The sequence below is a fragment of the Pocillopora verrucosa genome, chromosome 1 (assembly GCF_036669915.1).
Source record: "Pocillopora verrucosa isolate sample1 chromosome 1, ASM3666991v2, whole genome shotgun sequence".
NCBI classification, from domain to species: Eukaryota; Metazoa; Cnidaria; class Anthozoa; order Scleractinia; family Pocilloporidae; genus Pocillopora; species Pocillopora verrucosa.
The window spans coordinates 25,407,682-25,432,645 of NC_089312.1; the positions used below are offsets into that span (position 1 = coordinate 25,407,682).

At 38.2% G+C, this 24,964-nt stretch overlaps 2 protein-coding genes across 2 annotated transcripts; both read right to left on the reverse strand.

Moving 5' to 3' along the window:
- Nucleotides 1-257: 257 nt before the first annotated feature.
- Nucleotides 258-13,915, reverse strand: LOC131796451 (cytoplasmic aconitate hydratase-like). Its single transcript, XM_059114041.2, has 22 exons — nucleotides 13,879-13,915; nucleotides 13,715-13,810; nucleotides 12,544-12,712; nucleotides 11,919-12,056; nucleotides 10,142-10,211; nucleotides 9,856-9,918; nucleotides 9,432-9,552; nucleotides 8,700-8,839; nucleotides 7,889-8,060; nucleotides 7,352-7,452; nucleotides 6,430-6,637; nucleotides 5,519-5,723; nucleotides 5,063-5,147; nucleotides 4,055-4,211; nucleotides 3,864-3,928; nucleotides 3,396-3,455; nucleotides 3,057-3,161; nucleotides 2,436-2,578; nucleotides 1,917-2,064; nucleotides 1,292-1,414; nucleotides 987-1,172; nucleotides 258-806 (listed from the first exon to the last, which is right to left on the reverse strand). The coding sequence occupies exons 1-22, from the start codon at nucleotides 13,886-13,888 to the stop codon at nucleotides 693-695; spliced, it is 2,679 nt and encodes an 892-aa protein (XP_058970024.2). The 5' UTR covers nucleotides 13,889-13,915; the 3' UTR covers nucleotides 258-692.
- A 1,071-nt stretch (nucleotides 13,916-14,986) lies between these two features.
- Nucleotides 14,987-20,975, reverse strand: LOC131796450 (uncharacterized). The gene is made up of 2 exons (XM_059114040.2): nucleotides 17,025-20,975; nucleotides 14,987-16,364 (listed from the first exon to the last, which is right to left on the reverse strand). Exons 1-2 carry the CDS (start codon nucleotides 20,550-20,552, stop codon nucleotides 15,936-15,938), a joined length of 3,957 nt encoding a protein of 1,318 aa, XP_058970023.2. The 5' UTR covers nucleotides 20,553-20,975; the 3' UTR covers nucleotides 14,987-15,935.
- Between the last annotated feature and the right edge of the window lie 3,989 nt (nucleotides 20,976-24,964).

The following is a 24,964-nucleotide window of genomic DNA, read 5'->3' on the forward strand; positions in this document are numbered from 1 at the left end:
AGTTTAAGGCTGAAAGGTCTTCGCCAGATGATGAGAGCGAATGCGTAAGCGTCGCGAAATGCAGCATGCAGGTTGACTGCTATTCGTGCGTTTTGACGCGCTGTAATTGCTTCATTCCGGCCAACTTTTGTTGTTCTCGTGAGTCTGCTTTGATGTTTACCCTTCTTTTTCGGATGTTGGCGAGAAAACTAGGAGAACGACAAACGATACAATTGTCGATACGATCAACAAAGCGAAAGAAACCACAAATATTTGATTACCTTTTTTCCTCCAATTTATTTTCAGATGAGCACTTTTTCAAATTCTTAAATACAGAGTGGCCATCTCGGTGTGTGAAACAGCAAGACTAGCTTGCTTTCGCTAAACCTCGATACTTGAAAATTATTTTCCTTAATATTCGGGTTTCAATAGTCACCTTTAACATAATTAAAAATAGAGTTAGCTACTCACTATAAAAATTGTAGCTCTCCTGATATTCTTCTTAAATAGTCAGGCTCAATTCATAAATTATCTAAATATAATGTTATTGAAAAACTAAGACTCTTCTTCGACCGATTCGTTCGAAAAAAGGATAGAAACGCAAACGCCAATGATATCTGTTGTGTTCCGGCGTTCCCCGTGTTCGATGATTTCAATATTGTAGATCTCATATTTTCGCTAGATGTCATATGTCCCTAGATCCAGCTGTTTTCTTAATGTAGCATGCTCCTTATCATGTAGTTCAGGATTCCTCCGTGTTTGAAGTACGTCAGTTCCACGTCCGTGTCGAAACGGACCTTAACATTGAAAGACCGGCCATCACTCAGCTGCAATGAATAAGACGTCATAGGTAAACCACTCGGTCAGTCAATCAATCAATCATTCAAACAGACGGTCATATAGACAGTCTGTTGGAAGTTTTTACCTGTCTTCCCTAGAAAAAAATAGGCCAAAGGAGCCCGCATTCTTCTGATTCAATTTTAAGACAAGCTAAAGCAACAGTCTACCTTTACTTCCAGTGTTTGGCCAGTCTTCAGCTCTTCCGGTACCACAATAGTGTAACTCTCCTTTCCAGTGAGTTCCAGACTCTCTGCGTTTTGACCGGGAAGATACTCCAGGGGCATAATACCCATTCCCACTAAATTGCTTCGATGAATTCGTTCAAAACTCTCTGATATCACCGCTTTAACACCCTGAACAGAACAGAGATAAACGAACAGTTAGTTAAACTAAGTATTTAGCCTACAGTACATAAATCTAAAAACAGAGCTTGCAGGTCCATAAAACCTGGGTTCAGTTTTGCCCTATGTACCTGCATCCAAGGTCCCTTGGCCGCCCAGTCACGTGAAGATCCCGACCCATAGTCCTTGCCGGCCAGAATGATGAGTTGTCGTCCTTCTTGGTGGTATCGTTCAGCAGCATCAAAAACATCCATCTGCAGAGTAAGAGCGATAGTAAATAAATAAAACCAACAACTCGATAATATCACAGCATAAATACACACAGTGAAAGACCAAGTACACGGTGCTAACATAATCTCCTTTCAATTCCTCGGCGCAAGGCATAATTTTTATCATCGCTAACGCTTTAATATACGGCGAAATGAAACGAATCCTGCCTTCTTTCTTGGCTACCAAAGCGGTTTTCTAGCCTGCACGTGATTTCACCCTGTGTCCCGCTTTGAAAATGAACAGCCTCGTTCCCTCATTCTGTTAGGAGAGAGAAATATTAGCCCCCTCCTGAATTACTTCAAACACTCGGTTGGAAAATCGCTTTCAAAATGCCCGAGATTTTGCAAAAGGGACGTTGGGAAATCCTCGATTAACAACTTGTATAAAAACATGATCACTCAATCATGCAAGCAGCTAAAGGCAGACGACAAAATTTCAAGCTTTTTTCCTTAGCCGTGAAAGCCATAATGCTTATGTTTACCATACCGTGTCCCCCGAAGGATTGTGGATAGTTTTAGGTGCAGCTTTACCAATGAACTTATTGACCAGTCTGATATTGGCAAATGTTCCACGCGCCATTACAGCATCGTTTCCACGCCGAGAACCATACGAGTTGAACTCCCGAGGTGCAAGCCTGAAAACAGATGAAAGCCGAAGAATTTATTTAAAATGAGTTAGCCAGGCTACAGTACTGCAGCAAAAGCTTCAAATATGGCCGAGAGGGAGAGTCTTTTACAAGGAAGATCACCTTCACATACATTTAAATTATTTGACCAGTCGTGGATTGCTGCTCGACGTTACATAATCACTTAAAATGAGCTGGCCAGGTTTGTAAATAACCTTCAAATAGAGCAGACGTGGAGCCTTTCATGAGAAGGATCACTGTCACATCATTTAAATTTCTTGACCAGAGAAAAGAGAGTTTAATTCGCCGATGAAAAAAACAAAACAAAACAAAACAAAAAGAGAGATTCGAAAAGAAGACAGAGTTCTTATCAAACTTACCCCTTGCTACCTAGATACCGAGCAGCAGGACTGGTGCGAGAGATGCTGCCCGCAGGTGAGATGTGGTCAGTGGTTACTGAGTCGCCCAAGTTCAACAGCACAGCAGCATCTGAAATGCTGACACGCTCTGGCAACTCCTTGGCCTGGAAGTAAAACACAAACACACACTGACTCATTCTGGGGCCAATGATGGGAACTTTTCTGATCAAGTTCTACTTCCAACCAATAATTAGCATTAGTCTTTCGTCAGAGCCATTTACTTTGACGAAGGGCTGACGCTCGAAACGTCAGCTCTAGAAACTCTTTACAGTGGCAAATTGACATTATCAACTCAGTTGATAAAACCAAATTATCTTGTACTACCCCACCAGTTTCAGCACAACAGTTTCTTTAGAAACTTACCCTCTTTATTTCAGTATAATTTTTCAAGTGATCAAAGAGATTCGCGCTCTCCGATTGGTCAAGGATTGCATTATATCTCGCTATAATCACATCGCATGAGATGATTATTGCAGGGCGCTAAATTTCAAAATGGCTGCCTTGCATTTTGTCAATGGTACCGAGGAAGAGAGAAACGCTAAGTGTTCGGCTTTTTAAATGTAAGGTTCTTCAAATACTCACCATTGTTTCAAAGAAAGGTGGATGTTTGATATAGGTTGATTTCACATCCCATGGATACAGCATACTATCGGGTGCTTCCAGAGAGTTCCAACGAGGGTTACCGCTCTGAAACAGTATTTGAAAATTAATTTTGATCAAAGGAAAGAAAGTTCACTGCGGGTCACAATTCTTGCTTTTCAGATGCATTAAACGCCAAAGCGTAATCCTAGCCTTTATCCTAAAAAGAAAAATCTATTTTTTAAACAAATTGGTTCTTGCTTTTAATGTGTCCGAACTAAGAAATTGGGCGGAGTAATACAGCAGTTATACAATGGAAGCAAGTTTTTGTGCCCTACTTACCGACACCTTGGAATAGACTTCTTTGAACATAGCCGGTATAACATACTGTCTTTCAACCTCCTGTGAAAACGGGAAAGATCCATCAAATTCACGTAGCTTAGTACCTAACTTTATGTCAGAAGAAGGCAAAGATCTCAATAAAGTAAAGCTACTCTTAAGAGTAGCCCAGGATATGAAGCTTGAATCTTACTGGAATATCATAAAGCTTTATAATCATTTTTGCAAAGGGGATACAATGAATTCGCAGAGCCAGTTCAAACTATGATTAGTACAGAGACATGACAGGGGAATTAATAACATTAAGTATTAACCGGGAAATAATAGTTCTTTCTATCTCCCAAAACGATTTCTTTACAGTACGTTGCATGTGGTTCCAAATGATTGACTGAACGAATCTAAAAATTGTCACAAAAAGAGATGCAAGCACTTAGTGATGAAAATATTGAGTTTTAAACGCAAAGCGCAAACCTGAAGTTCATCTCTTGTTGGCCAGATGTCTTTGAGAAATACTTCTTTTCCATCTTTCGAAATGCCTACCAAATAAAACACAGAAGCATGAACTACTTTAAGTAGAAGCTCTCAAGTACTCTTCAAATCATCGGATAGAACTTGTGTACCTGAGAAAAGATCTAAAAGAAAATTCTGTAAGATTGTCTTACCTAGGGGTTCTGTCTCAAAGTCTATAAGAACTGTTCCAGCAATGGCATAAGCGATTACTAAGGGAGGGGAGGCAAGGTAGTTTGCTCTCGTTAAAGGATGAATGCGGCCTTCAAAGTTTCTGTTTCCTGACAGCACTCCAACAGCTACAAGGTCACCCTGAAAGCAAAATGCCATTTTTTTTCATTACGCTTAAATGATACATGTAGTTACAAAATTTAATGTCTTTACGTGGTTAACAAAAGGAGCGAACATGAAACCAATCTGTTCAAAGGTGAATCAATATAGGGGATAATTTTAATAGAAACTGTGGTGTTGCGTCGCTGGGCGAGCATAACAGGGTAATTTAGTATTATCAAAGAGTTGATAACGTAAATTGGCCACCGTAAAGAGTTTCAAAGCTGACGTTTCGAGCGTTAGCCCTTCTTCAGAGCGATTGGTGAAGGTCTGGATTGAGCAATAGAATAAAGGGGAAACTCAAACTTTAAGCAACGATAAGAGGACGAATGAAAAATTCAATTGATTTAGTAGAGACAAAGAAAAACTATGCTACAGAAAATGAACGCACTGCATGATGATTAACATACACAAACAAAAATAGTATAATATGAGCTCGAGAAGACCATGTGAAAGATAGATCCTAAATTAATCCTGAATAAAGTCTTTGACCCACATAACAGGGTTGTACTGAATATGAGAGAAAAGAGGTGACCATGAAATGAAAATATAGCACAGGTCTCTGTTATGTTCACCTTTTCCAAGAAAGAAAACGTTTTCTTAATTTGGCTACAATAAAAAACTGAAGAAGAAAAAAAAGAGACAATAGAAAGATGGAAAACTATACTCAATTAATTGAAAACCCTACCCTATAGACTACCATTCCTCAGACATGAACTCTGACAAACAAACTTTCAAACAGAGTACTTGCACATGACGTTTTGACAGAGAGACGTCATCTGAAATTCTTCATTTACTTAACTCAACAAGATGTCATTGATAAGGACACAAACCTTTTCTATGGCCTCAGAAACAGGTTCAGATAGTGGACCAGAGTTGCCTATACAGGTCATACAGCCATAACCCACAATATTAAACCTGTAACACAGAAAAAATTACAATGGCATCAAGTTAAATTTTTGGCACTAACTTTTGGTGAAAAAAAAGAAAACCTCCTGTTATTAACCCCTTACCCTCTAAGAGTGATTAGCATCTACTTTCTCCTTACAATACCATCCCTGAATCAAGGTCATGAGAACAGTGAAATGATCAACAACAAAAGAAGCTCTTGATTGTTAGACAAATTCTCCTTATCATTATCATTGGAAATGTACAGAGAACAGTGTGGAGAATATACATACTGAAGTTAGGGTGTTAAGAGTCTGGTTGATTCTATGTCAAAAAGAATGGTTCCTAAGGCATACTTCTATTTTGAACAACATGTAGGTGGAAAGTCTTTGATTACTCACCCTAATTCTTCCAGACTTGGTATGACACCACTTTCCTTGAGATAGTAGGTAACTACACCAGAGCCAGGGGACAAGCTTGTCTTGATGTATGACTTGACACTCAGTCCCAGTTCAACAGCTTTCTTTGCTAACAGTCCTGCCCCAAGCATGACTGATGGATTGCTTGTGTTTGTACAACTAGTGATGGCAGCTATCACCACAGAACCTGGATAAAGTGCAGTGAAAGAACAATCACATTCACTTGCAGACAACATTCATCTGAAGGAGCCACTTTCTCGAGCCTTCAGTAGGTAATTTAACAATCAAAGGCAGAAAAATATCGAAAGCATATGATTATAAAAATTTTGTAAGAAATACCATGTCTTAACTCTCCTTACTGTCTGCCATATAGTTGTTGTGATGCTAATTTGGAGAATTTGGTATTGGATCAACTAATAATCCCCTAATGACTATTTTTCTTTATTCTCATCACTTGTCTGCTTGATATTGTACTGATATAGTAAGGAGAAATTCTGTCTTTGTCACTCATGGGAGTTAAAGCGTTAAGAACATAATTTTTTGAGAATCCATTGTGTGTTACCATGAGCAGTGCTTTATGCAATGCCCAAGTTGATGTACAGCTATCTGCTTTTAAACAAATTCACCCATGTCTAAATCAATCATTGATTCAATGCAACTGAAATAGTTTTGCATTCAAGACCTCTTTTGACAACAGTTGAAACACAACCTTCACTGTAACTGATAGTAACAATGACAACAACAACAACGGCAGTGACAACAAAATCTTTGACAATACTAAGCTCAATAATACTAATATAATAATAATATAGTAATAATAATAATAATAATAATAATAATAATATAGTTCACATAAATATCAAACAAGTTTGAAGAAAGATAAGAGTTCTTACCATGAGCTAACTTGAACTCTTGACCATCAAAAATAAAAGGGACTTCCGTGCTTTGCTTTTCAGGGGGGATTCCAAACCCTTTAAATCCAACCTTATTGTTTAAACAGTCTGTAAAATCCTGTTTCATTACAGAAACAGACACCCTATCATGCGGCCTCTTGGGACCTGATACTGATGGAGTCACAGTAGACAAGTCCAACTCCACAACCTGTAACAGCAACACAAATGCAATATAAATCATGAGTGTGCAGACTTCTGACTAGGGGTAGTCCATAAAAAGACTTTTTTCAGCAATGGTGACTGACTTTTCAATAACCTGAGTGGATGTCACCATGATGCTTTGTTTGCTGGTCACAGTCTGGTTTCATGGGAGCTCCTCGATCAGTTTTGTTGTGATCAGAGTTAAATCAATAAGTATTGATGAAATATTGGTTGAAATCAGCAAAAACACAATTTAAAGGCCTCATTGAAGGAGTTACATGTAAATGTTCCCATATGAGCCACACCTCTTATCCTATTCTGTTCTTTTAGCCTGTTAAAATAAAATCTAGCAGAGAAGTCCAAATTATTTTCTAGCTCTAGCTGTAAAGAGGATCACTGGGTTGTGTTCTTGAGCAAGATTTGTTACAATCATCTTAACATCCTCCTCTCATATTAACCCTTAAACTCTCAGAAGTGATTAACATTCAACTTCTCCCTATAATGTATACAGAAATGTACATTATCCAACAAACAGGTAATGAGAATACCCAAACTTATCAGGGAGAAGTTGTTATCTGGATATTACACCACATTCTTGCAACTAATTTACAAGGAATTGTGCACCAACCAACGTAGAGAATTAACAATCCAATCTTGGGGGTTTAAGGGTCAATACCAGTATATTGCAAATTCTAGGTAACATCAGCTCAATCTACCTCACCTCAGAGAACACTGGATCACTGCTTGGATCAGAGTAGTCCCTGAACATTTTTGTAGCCCTTGCATAAGCTTCAACACATTCAAGTGCCTCTTCACTACGACCTAGAGTCAACAGAAACTTCATGCTGTCAGCAAGTTAGCATTGTGAATGGGCAAAAATCAGTCTCCACCAACATGAAACTCTAGTGAAAGTCAGTGAACTAGATAATAAAAGAAAAGAGGAAGACTGAAACTGGAGGAGGTGACATTAAAAGAAAACATAATCAGACTCTGTTGAGAGCTAAACACAACTAAAACTTGTCATAAATTTTTTCGGCCAATTCAGCTTATTTTGGTCTACTATTTTCTATAGAACTGATAGCTGGTGAGAACAAATGTAAGAAGATTCATAATCTGTTTCAGAGTCTCAGTAATCTGTGTAAGAGTTGGCAAAGTTAAGATAAACTGTCACTTGTCTACACTGCAGTATGCACCAAACTTGAAGGTCAGTATTTGGATAAGATATCAATATTGTTAAAATTTTTTCCGAACATTTTACCTGTCTGTCTGAGATACAACAAGCTCTTCTCATCCACAGGGAAAAAACCAACAGTTGCACCATACTCTGGGCACATGTTGGCAATGGTGGCACGATCTGCTATAGACAGATGACTCACTCCAGGTCCAAAAAACTCCACAAATTTCCCAACTACACCAATTTGGCGAAGATGCTGCAAGACATGAAACACTCCTCTGTCATCAAGAGAGCAAAGGCCTTCAACAAAGCAGTAAGGGGTGTTGTGACATTCTTGTTTTTATCATTGTTCAGTTGTTATTTCATAAACCTGTTTACATGAATGTGTGTACAATAGACCAAAATTGGTTATCTCATGTTGTAGGTAGCCGAACTGGCATACGAAGGTCAAAGGCTCAAGCCCCAGACCAGACATACACTCAGGGTCCTATAATAACTGAGGGGAATGTGCTGCCTTTGCTATGACATCAGCAAATGGTTAGACATTCTAGTCTTCTCAGATAATGATTATAAACCCTTGGCCCCATCTCCTGCATCTTCTCTGTGCTGGTTAATGGGGGACATTAAAGAACCCACACACTTCTCACAAAGAGAGGGGAACTTAGCTCCTGGTGATATAGGAGGCCTAGGCAATCAGGAATTTAAAAAGACGCAGGTTCAGCTCTGTTATCATCATTGCTTACCTAAAATTGTACCCAAAAAGTATTTTTTTTTCACTGAAAACTGAGCCCTCATTTTGATTTAGCCATTTCATGCTAACCAAACCAGAATAAACTCTTACCTTTATATTAGGAAAGTATTCTTGATAGATGTTTACTAAGTATCTAACGTTTACCTTTGTGATTGTGAGAACAACATCAGTAGAAGTGATGAATTGCTTTACTTTTCCAGTCAGCTTATATCCCACAACTTTTGGCAGTACCATACTAATGGCCTGACCCAGCATGACTGCTTCAGCTTCAATACCTCCAACACCTGACATGAATTATTCCAAATGAGAAAATTGTAAATTAAAGTATTCTTACTTGAGCAGCACTTCCTACCTAGAGCTCACTGTTAAATATTATTTAATTTCTTGCATGATTATTTGCAGAAAATAGAGTTATTAACAGCCTTCAAGTGTCTACATAAATCTTGTAGGTATCACTTACTTAAAGGGTACATGTGGCAAAATTGTAAAAAGCTTCACTTCTGCAGTTAATTTTTTTCAGCTAACCCAAGATCCCTTAACCCTTTGACACCTAAGAGTGACTAGCATACTATTTCTCCTTACAGTAACACTCTCAAATCACTCATAAAGGTCTTGAGAATAAAGGAAACAGTCACCAAAAGAAACTCAGGATTGTTGAACAAATTCTTCTTGTTAGCACCCAAGGAAATTTATAGAGAACAGTATGGAGAATATGCATACTGACATTAGGGTGTAAAGGGTTTAAGAACAAACAAAAACTCAGGGTTTGAGGTAACAATTTGAAAGTACTTAACACAACTTTTTCCCTTCTTTCTCTTTCTAACTTTGTAAGAAAAAAACTGAAACACAAGGCATACTCAAGGAAAAACGTCTCACCCCATCCCACAATTCCAAGTCCATTGATCATTGTTGTATGTGAATCAGTTCCAACAACACTGTCAGGATATAAAAATTTTTCCATGTTGAAGACAACACGGGCAAGATATTCCAAGTTGACCTGAAACAGAAACCAGAGCAGTTGCATGATTTAAAAGTAATCAATTCACAAGAGTAAAAAAAAATTCCCATAGCTTACAAATTGAGAGCATGAAGTTTTTGACCAAAGGTGAGTGTACTCTAGTTAGAATTTAGCTGAATTGCCACAGACTTGAATGCTTACTGGCTTCTATAGTGCATATATGGCTAATTTATACTGGTTAATGTTACAAAATCACTGCAGCAATTATCAGTTGCTTGTTATAAGTTCAATTAACTGCACAACACTGATTTCAATTAAGAAGCATGCTTTGATAAGACATACCTGGTGAACTATGCCTGAACCAGGTGGAACAATTGTCATGTTCTTGAAAGCTTTTGATCCCCACTGAAAATAAAACAAAGAAAGTAACGAAGAAAGGAAATATTCACAAAGCTATCACGACACTTTGTGGCCAAATGGTACACTTATTATGGACAGTGTATAGGCTCTAATGCCCAAAGTAACAGAGTGCCACACTGAAAATCTTTCCTTGGAGTAATCCATGAAGAGTAGTGTACTATACATAAAGCAAAAAATTTAGTGGAATATTACCTAAAATTTTGATTACCTTCAGAAAAAGAAACCTTTCTTTGTTCCTGTTAAATTCCATTTCTTGATTCTTCTGCAGGGCTGTAGAGCTAGAGAAAGAAATAGTACAGACATTTCACGATATTAAGTATCACCTATAATAGCTGTAAAAGTACACCTAAATGATCCAGGGGAGAAAAACTATAGCTTTTATCTATATTTCTGGATTCCCAGTTAACATGCATGTTGTGCAAATTTTTTTCACTTTGGAATTTATGGCCACTTATCAAATCTTTCAACATCTGAATTTGATCTAGAATTATAAAAATCATTTCCAACCATCTGACTTAACAAAGTTCACAGAGTCTCAAGTCCAAAGAACACTGCCACCTTTAGTCTTAATGATGTGTATGCAGGTAAAAAAAAAATTCTCAAAGGTGATCCTTAATTTCCATTGCCTCCTTAGCCTATTTATTTAAAATTAGGGCTAGAGGACAAGGAAATTAAGAACAGACTTACACTACAATAGGAAGTGAAATTTACCTCAACATTAAATTCAATCAACATTAAATTCAGCTGTAACAGAAACATTTGTTGGAGAAAGGTAAACCTTCTAACAACACTCAAACACTCAAATGTTACTCAGTTTGTTTTGCACAAAGAAAAAAAAAAAGAGAGAGAGTGGCCTTGCACCAGTCAGTGGGCATCAAATGAAATGGACATGGATCGTCCTTCTTAAGCCAGTTGCCCCCTGGATCAAACAAACGACTCTGACTGAAAGAACAACATCAGAGATTCTGATTTGTTGCATAAAGAAACTTGAAATCAAGTTTTGAAGACTTCATTTGACCCTCTGTTGTTATGGGTAAAGGACAACTAGCTCTTTAATCCTTTACACTCTAAAATCATATACATATTCTTTATACTGTTGTATATGTTTCCAGAGGTGTTGACGAGGAGAATTTGCCGGAAATTGTCAATCATGTGAAAAATGGCCGAAAAATCAAGGGATCGTTCTTGCTCTGAGCCTTTTGATTATACTTTGACCTTAATGTATGATTTAGGGATGATATTGTGAGGAGAAATTAGATGCTAGTTACTCCTAGTGGTTAAAGGGTTAAGGGATCACACATACACACAAAAAAAAAAACAGCATAATATGTGATCCAGTTTTCAGTTTTTTTAGGTCTAAGTACAGACATATGCAAGCAGAGAAAAATAAAAACAATGAAACATATTAATTACTCTTTGAAAGAAAAGCTGTTACAGTCCTATGTTAAATTACGCACAAGATGACTCAGCATACTCCAGAAACAATATGATCAACACTATTTCTATTGTTATATTAATATCAGGTTTGCCCACCAGACTGAAACTCTCTACTGTGATTTGATTGCTTTCTTTGTTTCATACTCTCACAAAGTTATTAAAAAAACAGTTACCCATTTCTTGCAGATCATTTTGAATATCAAGGGGCAAGTTTTCTGCTGAGAAGATTTCTTTAATTGGTTTCTCTCCAAACCCTTATCATCATAGTCAAAGCTAGATGGCAATCAAGAGTAAATTCCTGATTTTTTTTGCCCCTGAGATAAAGAACTAACCACAACATAATTACACTTTTTTTAAATTCTGATTTTTTAAAATACAATGGGTTGTTGCTTTTCCTAAGATGTTCCTGTATTTTTTCCTAATTGTTCACTTAAAGCCAGGCACATAGTTGGTTTAACAGTTAGTGAATTGAAAAATACAGCTTGTTAAGATCTAGTTTTAATATTAACAAAACACTTAATTGTTTACACAAATTATTGTAGTCATACCTTCTTGAAACATCAACTTGTACAGAATGGTCAATCACCAGGTCAACGGGACAAAGTGGATTAATTTTGGTTGGGTCTCCTCCAAGTCTTTTAATAGCATCTCGCATAGCAGCAAAATCAACCACTGCAGGAACCCCTCTAAAACACAAACACCAAAAAGTAAATAACAAGTGGTATCTTTAACTGTAGGAGAGGGGGGAGGGGAAGGCGCCACTATTAGCAGGAAAGTAGTTTAAGAGTATTATTAAACTTGTAGAGCAAGGGGGGAAGGGCATTTATTTGAAGCAAGGTAAAAATCTGAACAAAGGGTTCTCAGTAAGAAATGTACAGAAGAAGGGACTATTGTGAAGTAAAAGTAAAATCTATCAAATAAAGTGTAACAGCCCTACAGTTGAGCATAAAATAGCTCAGGTAACCTAAAAGTAAGTCTCTCACACTTTATTTACTAACTTTAGTACTCAGAGCAGGTCGGTCAATCTCTTCAAAAGTGTCTCCTTTGGAAAAGTTGAAAACTATTAACTTTTAACAATCTGCTTGAATTATAGAAAGAATGCCAACAGGTCAAGACAAGATAAATTTTTCCAAAACCAGACATGATTCCAAAAAGAAAAATTCCATGACTTACGTGAAGTCCTGCAGGATTACCCTTGCTGGCATAAATGGGATTTCAACACTTTGTTTCTGGTTATTCTCCCAGTCCAAAATGTTTTCTACATCCTTGGACTTCACTTGGAAGCCATCGCAGTTACGAACAGCAGATTCCAATAGTACCCTGATTGAATATGGTAGGCGAGCTATGGGATGGTATATCAAACAAATATTTTTTAAAAAATGTCAACTTGTTCTTCCACTACTCAAATTTCATGCAACCTTTGATTTCTGTTAAATAAAAATCCCACGTTAGAGCTGAAATTTTTATCTTAAGCTGAACTATACACTCAGTTAACAAGGATTTTATTTATGATCTATTGGAGGGCAGACACATTGATGACATCAGTACCATCAACACATTACTTCTTTTATTATGTAAAACAAAAAGTGGTTCTGTTCAGTAGATCATGGTAGGTGTCAAAATGTGGTAAGAAAATCAGTGATGCACTTGGTTCTACCTCAAGTGTGTTTTTTTTTTGTTCTAACCACATTTTGACGTCATATGTGACCTATTACTGAACAGACGCACGGAATTGTGAAACTTATTGGTTAATTGGTAAATCTAGCTACGTACAAAGTGTACTTCAATTACTTACGAGAGAAGAATAACGCGTACAGAGAGTCACATATACTTTGACCCCGACTAGTCAATACTGGTACGATATTCGTGCAGTTATGGGTATTTAGACCCCGATATCGTATGATCATGCAACACAAAACTTCTAACAAAAGAGAGGGATCTTAGTTAATATTGGTATTTTCCGCATAGAGTGAGCCGAACAGAATACAAACAAATTGCGATCAAAATAATCATCAACCTACCTACCAAACTAGAAATTTGACAACAAATTGTTGAAGCAATAGAAATAATGCTATTCAAAAGATAGTCAGATGAGTAGTCATGAATCCTGAGGGTCATAGTTCAAACTCATTCAAAACTATTCTCTAAGCTATCTTCAAAATTCAAGGGTTCGCGAATCTTTTGGTGTATTTCAGCCAAGACTACAAATCAAATTTTATACATATCACTTCTGTAACCTTGAATCATTTGTCTAAATTTCCCAAATTCGAGTATACAAACTCAACTTGAAATTTTAAATTTTTCAGCACTACGAGTTGTCAATAATAATTTGAATATTCCTCACCGTATCTTTCCTCGTTTAAACTAGCGACATCGAAGTATTGATAGTCGCCACATTTAAGTGAAAGGGGCTTGATTTGAGCAGCGTACTGGCTTTTCACTGAAGAAGAAAAATAAAGATAAAAATATGGAAAACTGCAAAACGTGCGGATCGACACGCTAACTCACCGGTCGCCATGATAGCGTCAGAGCGATTGCTAAATTGATGAACATGTGACACTACAACGTGGCACGCAGGGCATTAACGAGGCGGCAGTCCCATGGCTGCCGTCAGACGTTACACAATTTTTGCTCGGAAGGCGTCAAGTGACTCGTTGATTATTTTTCCGATCGAAGTAGTCCTTTTTTTATGGCAAAAATACTTTTACTCAACATGCAAAAAATTACTTTCATCAAGCTTCATTCAAATAATTCGTAACATTATCAGTTTTCAAGATATCATTCTTGTCGCGCAATTTTAAAACGAAATTCACGTAGGTCACGCAACACGAATAATTGTGTCCGTTTCGTTGCGAGTTACACAATAGCAATGTGAGGTATGTAACGATCACTTCATTTAATTTTAAGCCAGACAGTTACCTGTGAGGTTTCACATAGATTTAAAAATTAACAAAAAAAAATTTGCATTCAAATAATATTCATCCGTTGACAACACGTGCAGTGTTGAGCATTTTCCTCGAGGTAATGCGTCAATATGTTAACTTCCTTCCTTAGAAAGTTAGCTTTCAAAATAATCTCACTTTCCGTCACAAAAAAGTCAACTTTACCTCAAGTAATCTTCGGAAAGCAGTTGCTATAACTCTAAAATATGATACTTTGACAGACCTGGTGGAAGATAACAATTTTTTGGGACAGGAGAATGCCTGACATGTTGTTACGTGTGGAACAACTTCCACATTTATACCAAAATATTAAAATATGCTGTTCGCTCTCGATTTCTATGTTCAAACTGATTGGGGCTTCGCATGCATCATCTATCGATAGAAATGGAGAACGAATTATCTAATTGTGAAATAGAGAAGAAAACGTCTGTCTTAGTATCATTACATACTTGTCTCTTCCATTTAACCCTTTAACTCCCAAGATCTGATTTTAATTCTCCCCTCTAGCTGCTACTCGTTGCCTTGTTAATAAGTCATGAGAATTTGGTCTTAGATCAAGACTACTAACTTCTACTTGATAACTTTTTGTATTCTCATGACATGTTGGCTGGATAATGTGTAGATGTTACATGCTAATCACTTTCAGGAGTTTTTAAGTAGACAAATATTAAATCTTGACCAACTCTCAAATAGCATTTATTTCAGGGAATTGCAGTCTACAAATTTAAGGGATAATATGGACCAAAACTTCTTTTGCAAATTGTATGATTTATATGGCCTAAGATCTAAGCTGGAAACCACAATGATACTTTGTTGTTCATTTTTTTTGTCATTTTCACTAGACTTTATTGCCCTCTTGTAAGATCACAGGCATGCCAAACTCCTTTCAATTGAAAAGTCCCTATTTTTGCAACATGAAATGGAAAATAGGAAAAGTGAATTAACTTCAGTCAGAATAAACAAAGCAATGAAAAACGATGTTTAGATTTTCAGGGAAAATTATCATCATCATTGAGTTGTTTTCTTTACTTTGTCTCCTTGTAACTGGTTGTTGACAGCCATTATAAATCTTACTCCAAAATGGTGACTTTTTTCCTTATTCTCTTATTACTGTGATTCTTTGTCATCTTTGAAATTTGAAAGAATCTTCACCCTGAAATGAGGCAAGGAGGGCCAGTAACCAAGGAGACAAAATATTGACGTAGTTTCTTGTATCTGGAACAAGATGTCTGGTTGACTGCAAGAGGTCTTCTGCATAGTTTCCAGATATTAGCTGTTAATGGTAAAAATTATGTTCATAATTTAATATAAATGCAATATAATTTGTTACACATTAGCCTATTGAGCAGCTAGAGCTTGGTGAGAAAAGCAGTACTCTGTCTCTTGTGCCTGTGTACTCTTTTAAGCTAAATCACCATTACACCCTGTCAAGTCAAGCACCTGTTACACAGGGTACTTCACTATCTAAGAAACAATCAAAAGTTAATATTGATATGAAAAAAACACAGATCCTATGTTGAGTTTGACAGACATAACTTTATAATGACTAAACTATTTTTGTCTTTGAAAAGGCACAAGTTATATTGCCTCTTTTATCAACTTTTGTGTCTTTGATAATTTGACTCAAACTACATTTTCATCATATTCGTCAGGCTCTGCAGCATTTTTCTCGATGACTCTGTACTCTCCATCACCATGCTTCCTCATTCCCATCAGAGCTTCATCAGTTCCAGCTTCCTCTCTCTTTTCTTGGCTCTTTTTCCTCCAGCAGATGACAGCAACCACAACTCCAATGACAAGTAGGATTGCAAACATGATGCCAAGATATGCTCCCCATGGCCACTTTTCCTCTTTTGCTGTCACTGCAGCAACATCTGCTTCAGTTGTAGGTGATGGAACAGGCAGGTTGATGGGCTTGCAGCCATAGACCTCAACACGCATGTAAATGCGTTTGTTCCAATTTTGAGGCAGAAATCGGATAAACCGAGACTGCACAGATGGTGCAAAGTCGTTTCTCACAGCAGTTTCTGCATCATTATTACCATTGAAAACCTATCATAAACAAAATATTATTTAGTAATGGTTTGCACCTAGGAGCTGTAATGTTCTATGTACTCCATTGGGACCTATATAAGCAAAACGAACTATGGGAGATGGATTCGACCATATAATCTTAAAAATATTGCTAATTGTCAGGAATAACAAGATAATATTGTTTTAAAACTGGTGTAATTATTACTTGTATAACTAACATCCACTGTGGACAATGAGTTTGTGGCAGGTATATCAACTTGCAATAATTATTTATCCAATGAATATCAAAATCCATCCTTTTAAACATCTAGGACAAGTTATACTGTAGAGGTAACACTACCTGTATTCCAAATTTCCCAAACAGTTTACATTAATATAGGGTATTAACAGGAAACAATTATGCATTAGGGTGTGATTTGTCAAGGAAGGGAAAGCTTTTAAACTAAGTTAATGTTAGCTTTATCATCCATCAAAGGTGTGACAGTTTGGTTGCATTTATTGTGCTTCATCTTTCTTCTTTGGCTTAAAAGTTTCCAAACCAGTTTTCTCCTGTTTCAGAGTATGGTATTTGAGGTCATCAGACAAGGGAATCAAAATTTAATTTAAACAGGTCTGTATATTTTTGCACTAAGGAAGAATTTGAACATAAATGCATCATTTTAGTGTATAGCATTATACCTTTGATTTGTTATTTTCAGTGTATTCATGCCACACAATTCCATCTTTGCTCATATTAAGCTTGTATTCTGTCACATAAAAATATTCTTCAGAGGATACTCCTTGTGTGGCCACACCTGTTATGTTGACCTCACTCTCAAAGTCAATCTGCAAGTACTCCGTCTTCTTGAAATACTTAGCATGCCAGCCCCGCCCTCCTTCTGCATTCAGTCTGGCTTCAGATGGCTCATGATCTTTGAAGAATGTTGATGCTGTAATTTGCTTGTTCTTGATTTGACCATTTTCCATTCCTAGAGGTTGATGGCATGGTTGATGAAGAATATTCAATGACTGTGGAGAAACTGTCAAGTTTCCTACGTGACCTTTATCTACTGCCTCTTGAAGAACTTTTACAGGATTGTAATCAGCTTTGTCATTGAAGCTCACATCAAACTCTGCAATGACACTGCCTTTCTTTAGGTTGGTTACCTCAACACTCTCGAATGATGGATCAGAGCGGAACTCAAATTGGATTGCTTTCTCAATGACTGCCTTTGTCTCTTGGTATTTCATGCTCCCTTCCTCTTTAAGTTCTTCACTCCAAGAAAGAGAAGCAAATCTAAGAGACAATTCAAATTTGCTCTTTACATCAATAGTTATGCATGCTTTAGAATCATCAGTTCCCTTGTTTTCAGTGGTTTTACCTTCAGGACACTTTTTACAGTACTCCTGGCTGGTCTGTTCTTGATACTCCCCAGATGGACACTTTTTGCACAGATTTTGGCCTGGCTGATCTTGGTACTCCCCTGTAGAACAATTTTTGCACTGCCCTTGGCCTGTCTGATCTTGGTACTTTCCTGTAGCACATTTTTTGCACTGCTCTTGGCCTGATAGATCTTGGTACTCCCCTGTAGAACAATTTTGGCACTGCTCTTGGCCTGGTAGATCTTGGTACTCCCCTGTAGAACAATTTTTGCACTGCTCTTGGCCTGGTAGATCTTGGTACTCCCCTGTAGAACAATTTTTGCACTGCTCTTGGCCTGTTAGATCTTGGTACTTGCCTGCTGGACACTTTTTGCACTGCTCTTGGCCTGGTAGGTCTTGATACTCCCCAGATGGACACTTTTTGCACAGCTTTTGGCTTGGCTGATCTTGATACTCCCCAGATGGACACTTTTTGCACTGCTCTTGGCCTGGTAGATCTTGGTACTCCCCTGCAGAACAATTTTTGCACTGCTCTTGGCCTGATAGATCTTGGTACTCCCCTGTAGAACAATTTTGGCACTGCTCTTGGCCTGGTAGATCTTGGTACTCCCCTGTAGAACAATTTTTGCACTGCTCTTGGCCTGGTAGATCTTGGTACTCCCCTGTAGAACAATTTTTGCACTGCTCTTGGCCTGTTAGATCTTGGTACTTGCCTGCTGGACACTTTTTGCACTGCTCTTGGCCTGTTAGATCTTGGTACTTGCCTGCTGGACACTTTTTGCACTGCTCTTGGCCTGTTAGATCTTGGTAATGACCTGGTGGACACTTTTTACACTGCTCTTGACCCAGCTGATCTTGGTACTCTCCTGCAGGACACCTTTTACACTTGGCGGAAGACTTGTTTAAGAACTGGCCCTTGCTACACTTCTCAAAGCACTGAGAAATGCTAGATTTCCCTGTTGCATTTGTGATTTTGTCTGGTCCGCAGGACTTACACGTCTTGTTTTGATGCTGATTAATATCCTGGTATGTATTCATTGGACAATCATCACACTTTCCATTAGATTCCATAAGAAATTGTCCTGGTCCACATAACATAATGCATTCAGCAGAACTTTTTGATCCTGGATTCAGAGTTGTTTTGTTTATAGGACAATCCATGCAAGTGTCTTCGCCCATCTTGTCTTGATATTTACCTTTTCCACAAGGAGTACACTGTTTTGAATTTGAGTTGTAAAACTGGCCTGGTGGGCAACTTGTGTAACAGTCACTGCTGTCTTTGCTGCCAGTTGCTCTGGTTGTCTTACCCACACTACAGGTCTTGCACTTGGTGAGTGCATGATTGTCAACATCAATGTAAGAACCGATAGCGCAACTCTGACAAGCACCACTAGATGTGTTGTAGAAGGAACCTGATGAACAAGGGTCACGACATTCCCCTACACTCTGTGCTCCTGGAAAGCTGGTCTTCTTTTGATCAGGACAAGGCATACATGTGGGGTTAAGCCTTGTTGAAGAGTTCTGGTAAGTATCCTGTGGACACCATTCACACATCTTAGAGTTCGAATCCACATGTCTTCCCTTCATGCACGCACTATTGCATGCAGTCTTATTTGGGGTCATCTTCATGGTGCCGTCACTCTTTGTGCAGGAGATTGCACCAGAAGATACTCTACTTCCGGAGGGACATTCCTCACACATGTGGGTAGACGTGTTATAGGCATGGTGCAGTGGGCAGGTGGAACAGACAAAAGATGTATCATTACCAGGGACCTTAATATAGTGTTGTAGATTATCACATCGAGGTGTTACCTTTATAGAAGCTGATGCCTTATCTGGAGTGAATGAGTCACTTCCATTATTCATGACTAAATCTTTGGAGTTCAAAACATTATCAAGGTTCAAGTTTTTGTATGCTGTGATCAGCTCTTGAAGTTTCACATTGGCTTCCTTTAAAGTTGGAGGTTTTGTTACACGGTCTGTAATTGTTATTATCATTCTGGCTGGCTTGTCACCAGTGCAGTTCACTTGAACTTTCTTCCCCTTGCAATCCACATTTTCATCACCACTAGGAGCAAAACACACACCCTTGGTTTTTACGTCATTGTTTTGTTCCATGGACACCCTGAAGGCACTTTTTATTTTTTCCGAGTCAGCATCTTTACAAGTTGCGTTAACGTAATCGAACTGCAACAACGCTTTGATTTGTAATGGGCTTTGCACCTTCTGACAAGCGATGTGCATGTTATGAATATCAATATCCCATTCTCCTTTCACGAGATCGCACTTCACTTCTTTACTTATTGACAAGTCCATATATGATGGTTGACACTTTACTTTACAACTTCTTTCGCGATCACTCTCAGAACACTCTAGAGTTCCATTATCTACAGACCGACAGCGACACATGTGCTGATAAGGTTCCGGAGCGACTTTCCCGCGAAAACTCGAAGGCCCTTCCTTTTTTTGGCTATCTCTGAACTTAATGAACAAAGCGTTACTCGTGGTAATGTACGTCAGTGGCAACCCAGTGTCCGCTTTTAAACCGAGAAGTTGGCCTTTTTCAGGGCTTGGGCCGTCGTATATTTCGAAGACCGCTCCATTAGCGAGGTTCAATTGCTCGACCACAAGTTTTACCCGCGCTGATTCTAGAAATACAACACGGCTACATTCTCCGCCGTTTTTCATGGCATTCTCTTCGGTGAAGTTCAACGCCAGGGTTAAATTTTTACCTTCAATTTTACCGACACCACATAGGTCGACATCGGCCGCCAGAGACGCTGATGCAAGAACTATTGGAAAGCAGAAACAAAACAAACCAGTAACAGACACCTTTATCGCCATTGCCCCTCAGCCAGTTCCCAAACTGTTAAACGAAGCAAAAAGACAAGACCCTTTCCGCTATTGATACCACCAGAATATCCAACGTGGTCGCCTCAGGGTGAAGGCTAATGGAACAATAATAGCCCTGACTAGCTCAAACGTGCGAATAAAAACTAAAGCACGTGGAAAAGTGAATATTCATGACGACACCAATACTATCATCTGAGTAAATAATCTGACGTAAAATTGATAGGTTTCCCTTTTGAATACTGATTAACGTTTTCCAAAACTTTGAATGTTTCTTGCGCTTTTTTCTTCCTTCATCTTTTTAAGGATTTTGAAGGTGTTTGCTGATCATGTTTCCTAGAAAGCGACCTCGAAATAGTTTAAGATTTTTACAAGTCAAAAGGAAACCTTTTGTTATTTCAAGTTTTGTTTGGAAGGTAGAACAATATCTGACTTAAAAGACCCCGCCATAAAAAAATCAATAACCCCTTCATCTCCTTAATCGAAAATTGTAAATTACACCAGTTATATTTCACGCCGATTGGCTTTCGGCTGTAAGCACCACCTAAATATGAATTTTAAATTGGCTTTGATTATTTGACAATGCAATATCAAACAAAGTTTTCCAGCTGTGAAAAGGCGATATTAGCGGGTTCTCAATCCAGTTTAAAGTAAAGGTTTTGTACTGCATATCAGACATGCCTCTTTACATAGTGTCTGAAGAAACTGTAGGCGAACGTTGTCGTCGTTTTTTGTGAAGCTCTTTTTGGAGGATGAGGAACTTTCTATTTTTGTGAATAAGAAAAGGTGACAATGAATAATGAGTAAATTATACGTCGGCTAACTGAATTGTTATCGTGTCTTCAGGGCACCCCAAAAGAACTCTAGAAAAGGAGTTTACGCGCATAGCTTAGATTTAAATTTGTCTTATTTCCCTACACAGCAAGCTCAAAGATAATCCCTCCGCCCTGCTGTATTCTTTGTGCGATAAAGGTGGCATTGCTTTTAAAGACTTCTTGTTTACAACGCAAACTGTTTCTTCCTTAAAATAAACCGATCATGGAACATCTGGTCGCCAGAGTTTTCCACAAAGCAGTTTTGATGGCGTGCCTTTTTCGTTGTTAAATGATATTTTGAAAACGGTTTAGTACCGGTTTCTTGGGCTTGAAAAATACTTCCCACCAGTGGGAGCCAGGTGACACATTATTTGTTTTGAAAACTCACGCTGATGTACAGAACACTAATAACTTTTAAAGAAAGGCGCTTTTTTCTCTAAGAGAAGTGTCCCTCCCGCTTCGTGTACTTTCATTTCTAGCCGCGTAGCAGCTCGTTGCTAGGGGCCGCGTGCGCGTGTGTGAGATGAGATAAGTTGAGTTTGTAGTAACGTGAGCGGAAAAAAGCGGTGTTGTTGTGAGTGTAAAACCCGTGAATAAAGTTGTCTAAAACGGACCAGCCGAGTTTAATTGTCGTCCAGCAACGACAAGAAGAAAGTGAACTTTTGAAACGTTTGTTGATAGGGCAGGTGATGTAAGGTGGTTGGAAAACCACATTTTACGTACGGGAAAGATAATATTGGGTTTCCCTAATTTAACCAAGCCCAATGAATGGATTTTGCGGCCTACAGCTCTTTTAGCAGTTCCCTCGATCGTGAAAGATAACAATATTTTGATTATAAGTATTAACTAAAATGTTCATATATCATTGGTTAGTTAAATTAGTTTTTTTTCAAAAGTGATGCCATGTTGAACTCTTGCCAAACGTAATTCAATTTTTCATAACATGGATGTTTCCACCATTTTCTCGGAAGTAAATTTAGATAAGCGTATCGATAATTATTCCTGCAGTTTCGTGCAGACAAGGTAATTTCCTTTTTTCTGTAGAATGTGTAAATAATTAATACTTCATAACCATTTAAATCATTAAAATAATGGCAATTTTTGCTGAGAGACATTAAAGTAACGAATGATGGACAGCTGTATTTCCTGGGAACTTACTAATTAACATATTTCGGTTTCCACTCCAATCTCTCCCGCTACTTTCGCAGCGATTTTCAAATCTTCGCATGCAGATCAATCACAGTCCAAGTTATTCCGATATTCCGATTGTTCTTCGGGGTTTTAGTGACCTTTTTGTTCATATATTTTTAACATTTTACCCATTATGTAACGTTACCTAGGAGCCGAAAGCGAAAGCAATATGCTCGTCGTGTGAGACGTCGTGTGATTAGATCTTGCTGCAAAAGCTCGTGACCACATACGCCAGCACCAAGAATGTTTCGTTCATATCAGCCTCTAAAAATAGACATGATTCCGAAATCGAGTATTCTTTTGTTCTGGGTATAGGGGTAAAGATGTAAAGAGACTGTTGTGCTGCGTCGGTGATTGGGGGGGGGGGGTTTCAACAAGATAACTTGGTTTTATCAACTGAGGTTGATAATGTAAATTGGTCACCACTAAAAGTTTCTAAGGCTATTTTATCCTTTTCTTCTGTTTTATAAACATATTCTTTCTGTCTTTGTTTCTCTTTACTTTCTTTTTTTATCTTCCCTTTTTTGCCGGTGCGAAAAGCCACATCGCAACGAACTGACACCAGAATAAAGGGGATAAGTTTCTAAAAGAAACTGTGGTGCTGCGTCGGTGGGAGAGCATAGGAGGTAATTCAGTGTTAACAACTGAGTTGAAAACGTAAATTGGCTACCGTAAAGAGTAAAAAAGCTGACGTTTCGAGCGTTAGCCCTTCGTCAGAGCGATATCGCTCTGACGAAGGGCTAATGCTGAATAAACTGACACCAGTTTTCCTTAGTATCCCTCGTTTTTTTCTCCCAGTCTTCGGTTTTTCTGTTCATGTATTCCATTTTTACTTCTATTTTACCAGCTCTTTTGGGGGCTCTGAGACCAAAGTTTCGCTTTGTCGGAGCTTGTTGCCAAGTGAAGGATCATTTGTTTTGAAAACTAATCCTGATGTACAGAACACAAATACCTTTCAAAGAACGGCGTGTTTTCTAAGAGGAAAAAGTGAAAAACGTAATTTGTTGATGGGGCGAGAGATAAAATGTGTATGGAAAACCACGTGTTACGCACTGGAAAACAACATTGGGTTCCTTTAGGAAACCACAGCTAATATGTTGGTCTTGCGGCCTACAGCTCCCTTGATCAGATGATAGATAGTAATAGTTCTGAGTAAAGATGTATATGTTATTCGGGAGGTCCGTACTAGGAAAAACTGTGCCCTAGGACTTGAGTACCGCCCAAGGTCGTAGGCCGATGGTGGTATTGAAGGCAGAGGGCACAGTTTTCCCCAATACAGACCGACCAGGCTGGTGAATAATATTTTAATTTTTTTTCTTTAACTTAACGGAACTCTTTTCACACCAATCAGATTGCAGGATTCGTTACCATGCCCCCTGAGAAAAAACAAATTCATGAAAAGTTTTCATACCATTGTACAGTTTGTCAAGCTTATTCAAAAGTAAGTCCAAGTTGCCAAATGTAATTTTTTCATAATTTGGAAGTTGCCTCGCTATTATTAATCCAAGTATATTGCATACAACCCGACGAAGCGACCTCGGTTTTCCGAAGTCTTTCACGGTTTTTGCTCCCATTTTTCGGTTTTTCTGTTTGTGTATTCTGTTTATGTTTCGATTTCCCCTTCATTATAACGGTTTTTAAACTAAAAGCTGAGCTTTTTAGCTCTTGTTGTTCAGTTGTTTGCCTGGTTTGCTCTTGTTTACTGGTTCGAGGCAGGCTCTCGTTACGACCTCGGCTTGGTCATTTTTTTGAATGATTTTTCGATGTTGATGAAATTTCGGCCGGTTTTCCAGTATCTATGTGGCCTTGATGCCCCCTTCTGAGGAATTAATGGTGGATGGGAGGAGAAGGTGAGAAGAGAAGGTGAGAAGGTCATGAAAAAAGGCCCCATTTTTTCTAGTATGTTGATGCAAAGTTTACCGACAAAGGTTAAAATTTCCATTACAGTCGTAATTTAAAGCAAATAACATCATTTTGAAATTTTTCGGCATATACACAACCGAAATGCTCTTTTTTACGTTAACACCTAAGTAGTTAAATGACAAGATTTTGATTCATCCCATTTTAAGCTCATAGAACCAGCACCCCATCGGCTAACCTGCGATTAGGAGTTCTTTTTTTCCTAGAATTCCGCGCTCCCCGCTAAAGAGCGCCTGGTTGTAAGTTTCACATCCATCACCAGTTATCGAGCTTTTGTCTCGGATATCAGTATTTGATGAGATAAAACTGGAGAGATTTCGCCAGAATACCAAGCCACGATTTTAGTGCCAACAGACTTACGAATAAACGGGAATGAAAAGTGAACAAAATAGAAAACAAAAATTACTCCGAAGTAGCAGACGAGTGGGAGACTGGTACTTTATGTTGACCAAATATGGAACATTTCCTCCACTCTCCACA

Excerpts from the sequence above, each read along its gene's own strand:
- LOC131796451 (XM_059114041.2), bottom strand. Across the intron at positions 12,713-13,714 it reads TTTAAACGAGGAAAGATACG|CTCGCCTACCATATTCAATC; the intron begins GTGAGGAATATT and ends ACCATCCCATAG. Across the intron at positions 7,453-7,888 it reads GTTGTATCTCAGACAGACAG|GTCGTAGTGAAGAGGCACTT; the intron begins GTAAAATGTTCG and ends TGTTGACTCTAG.
- LOC131796450 (XM_059114040.2), bottom strand. The coding sequence starts at position 20,552 with ATGGCGATAAAGGTGTCTGTTACTGGTTTGTTTTGTTTCTGCTTTCCA. Across the intron at positions 16,365-17,024 it reads CTGAAAATAACAAATCAAAG|GTTTTCAATGGTAATAATGA; the intron begins GTATAATGCTAT and ends TGTTTATGATAG.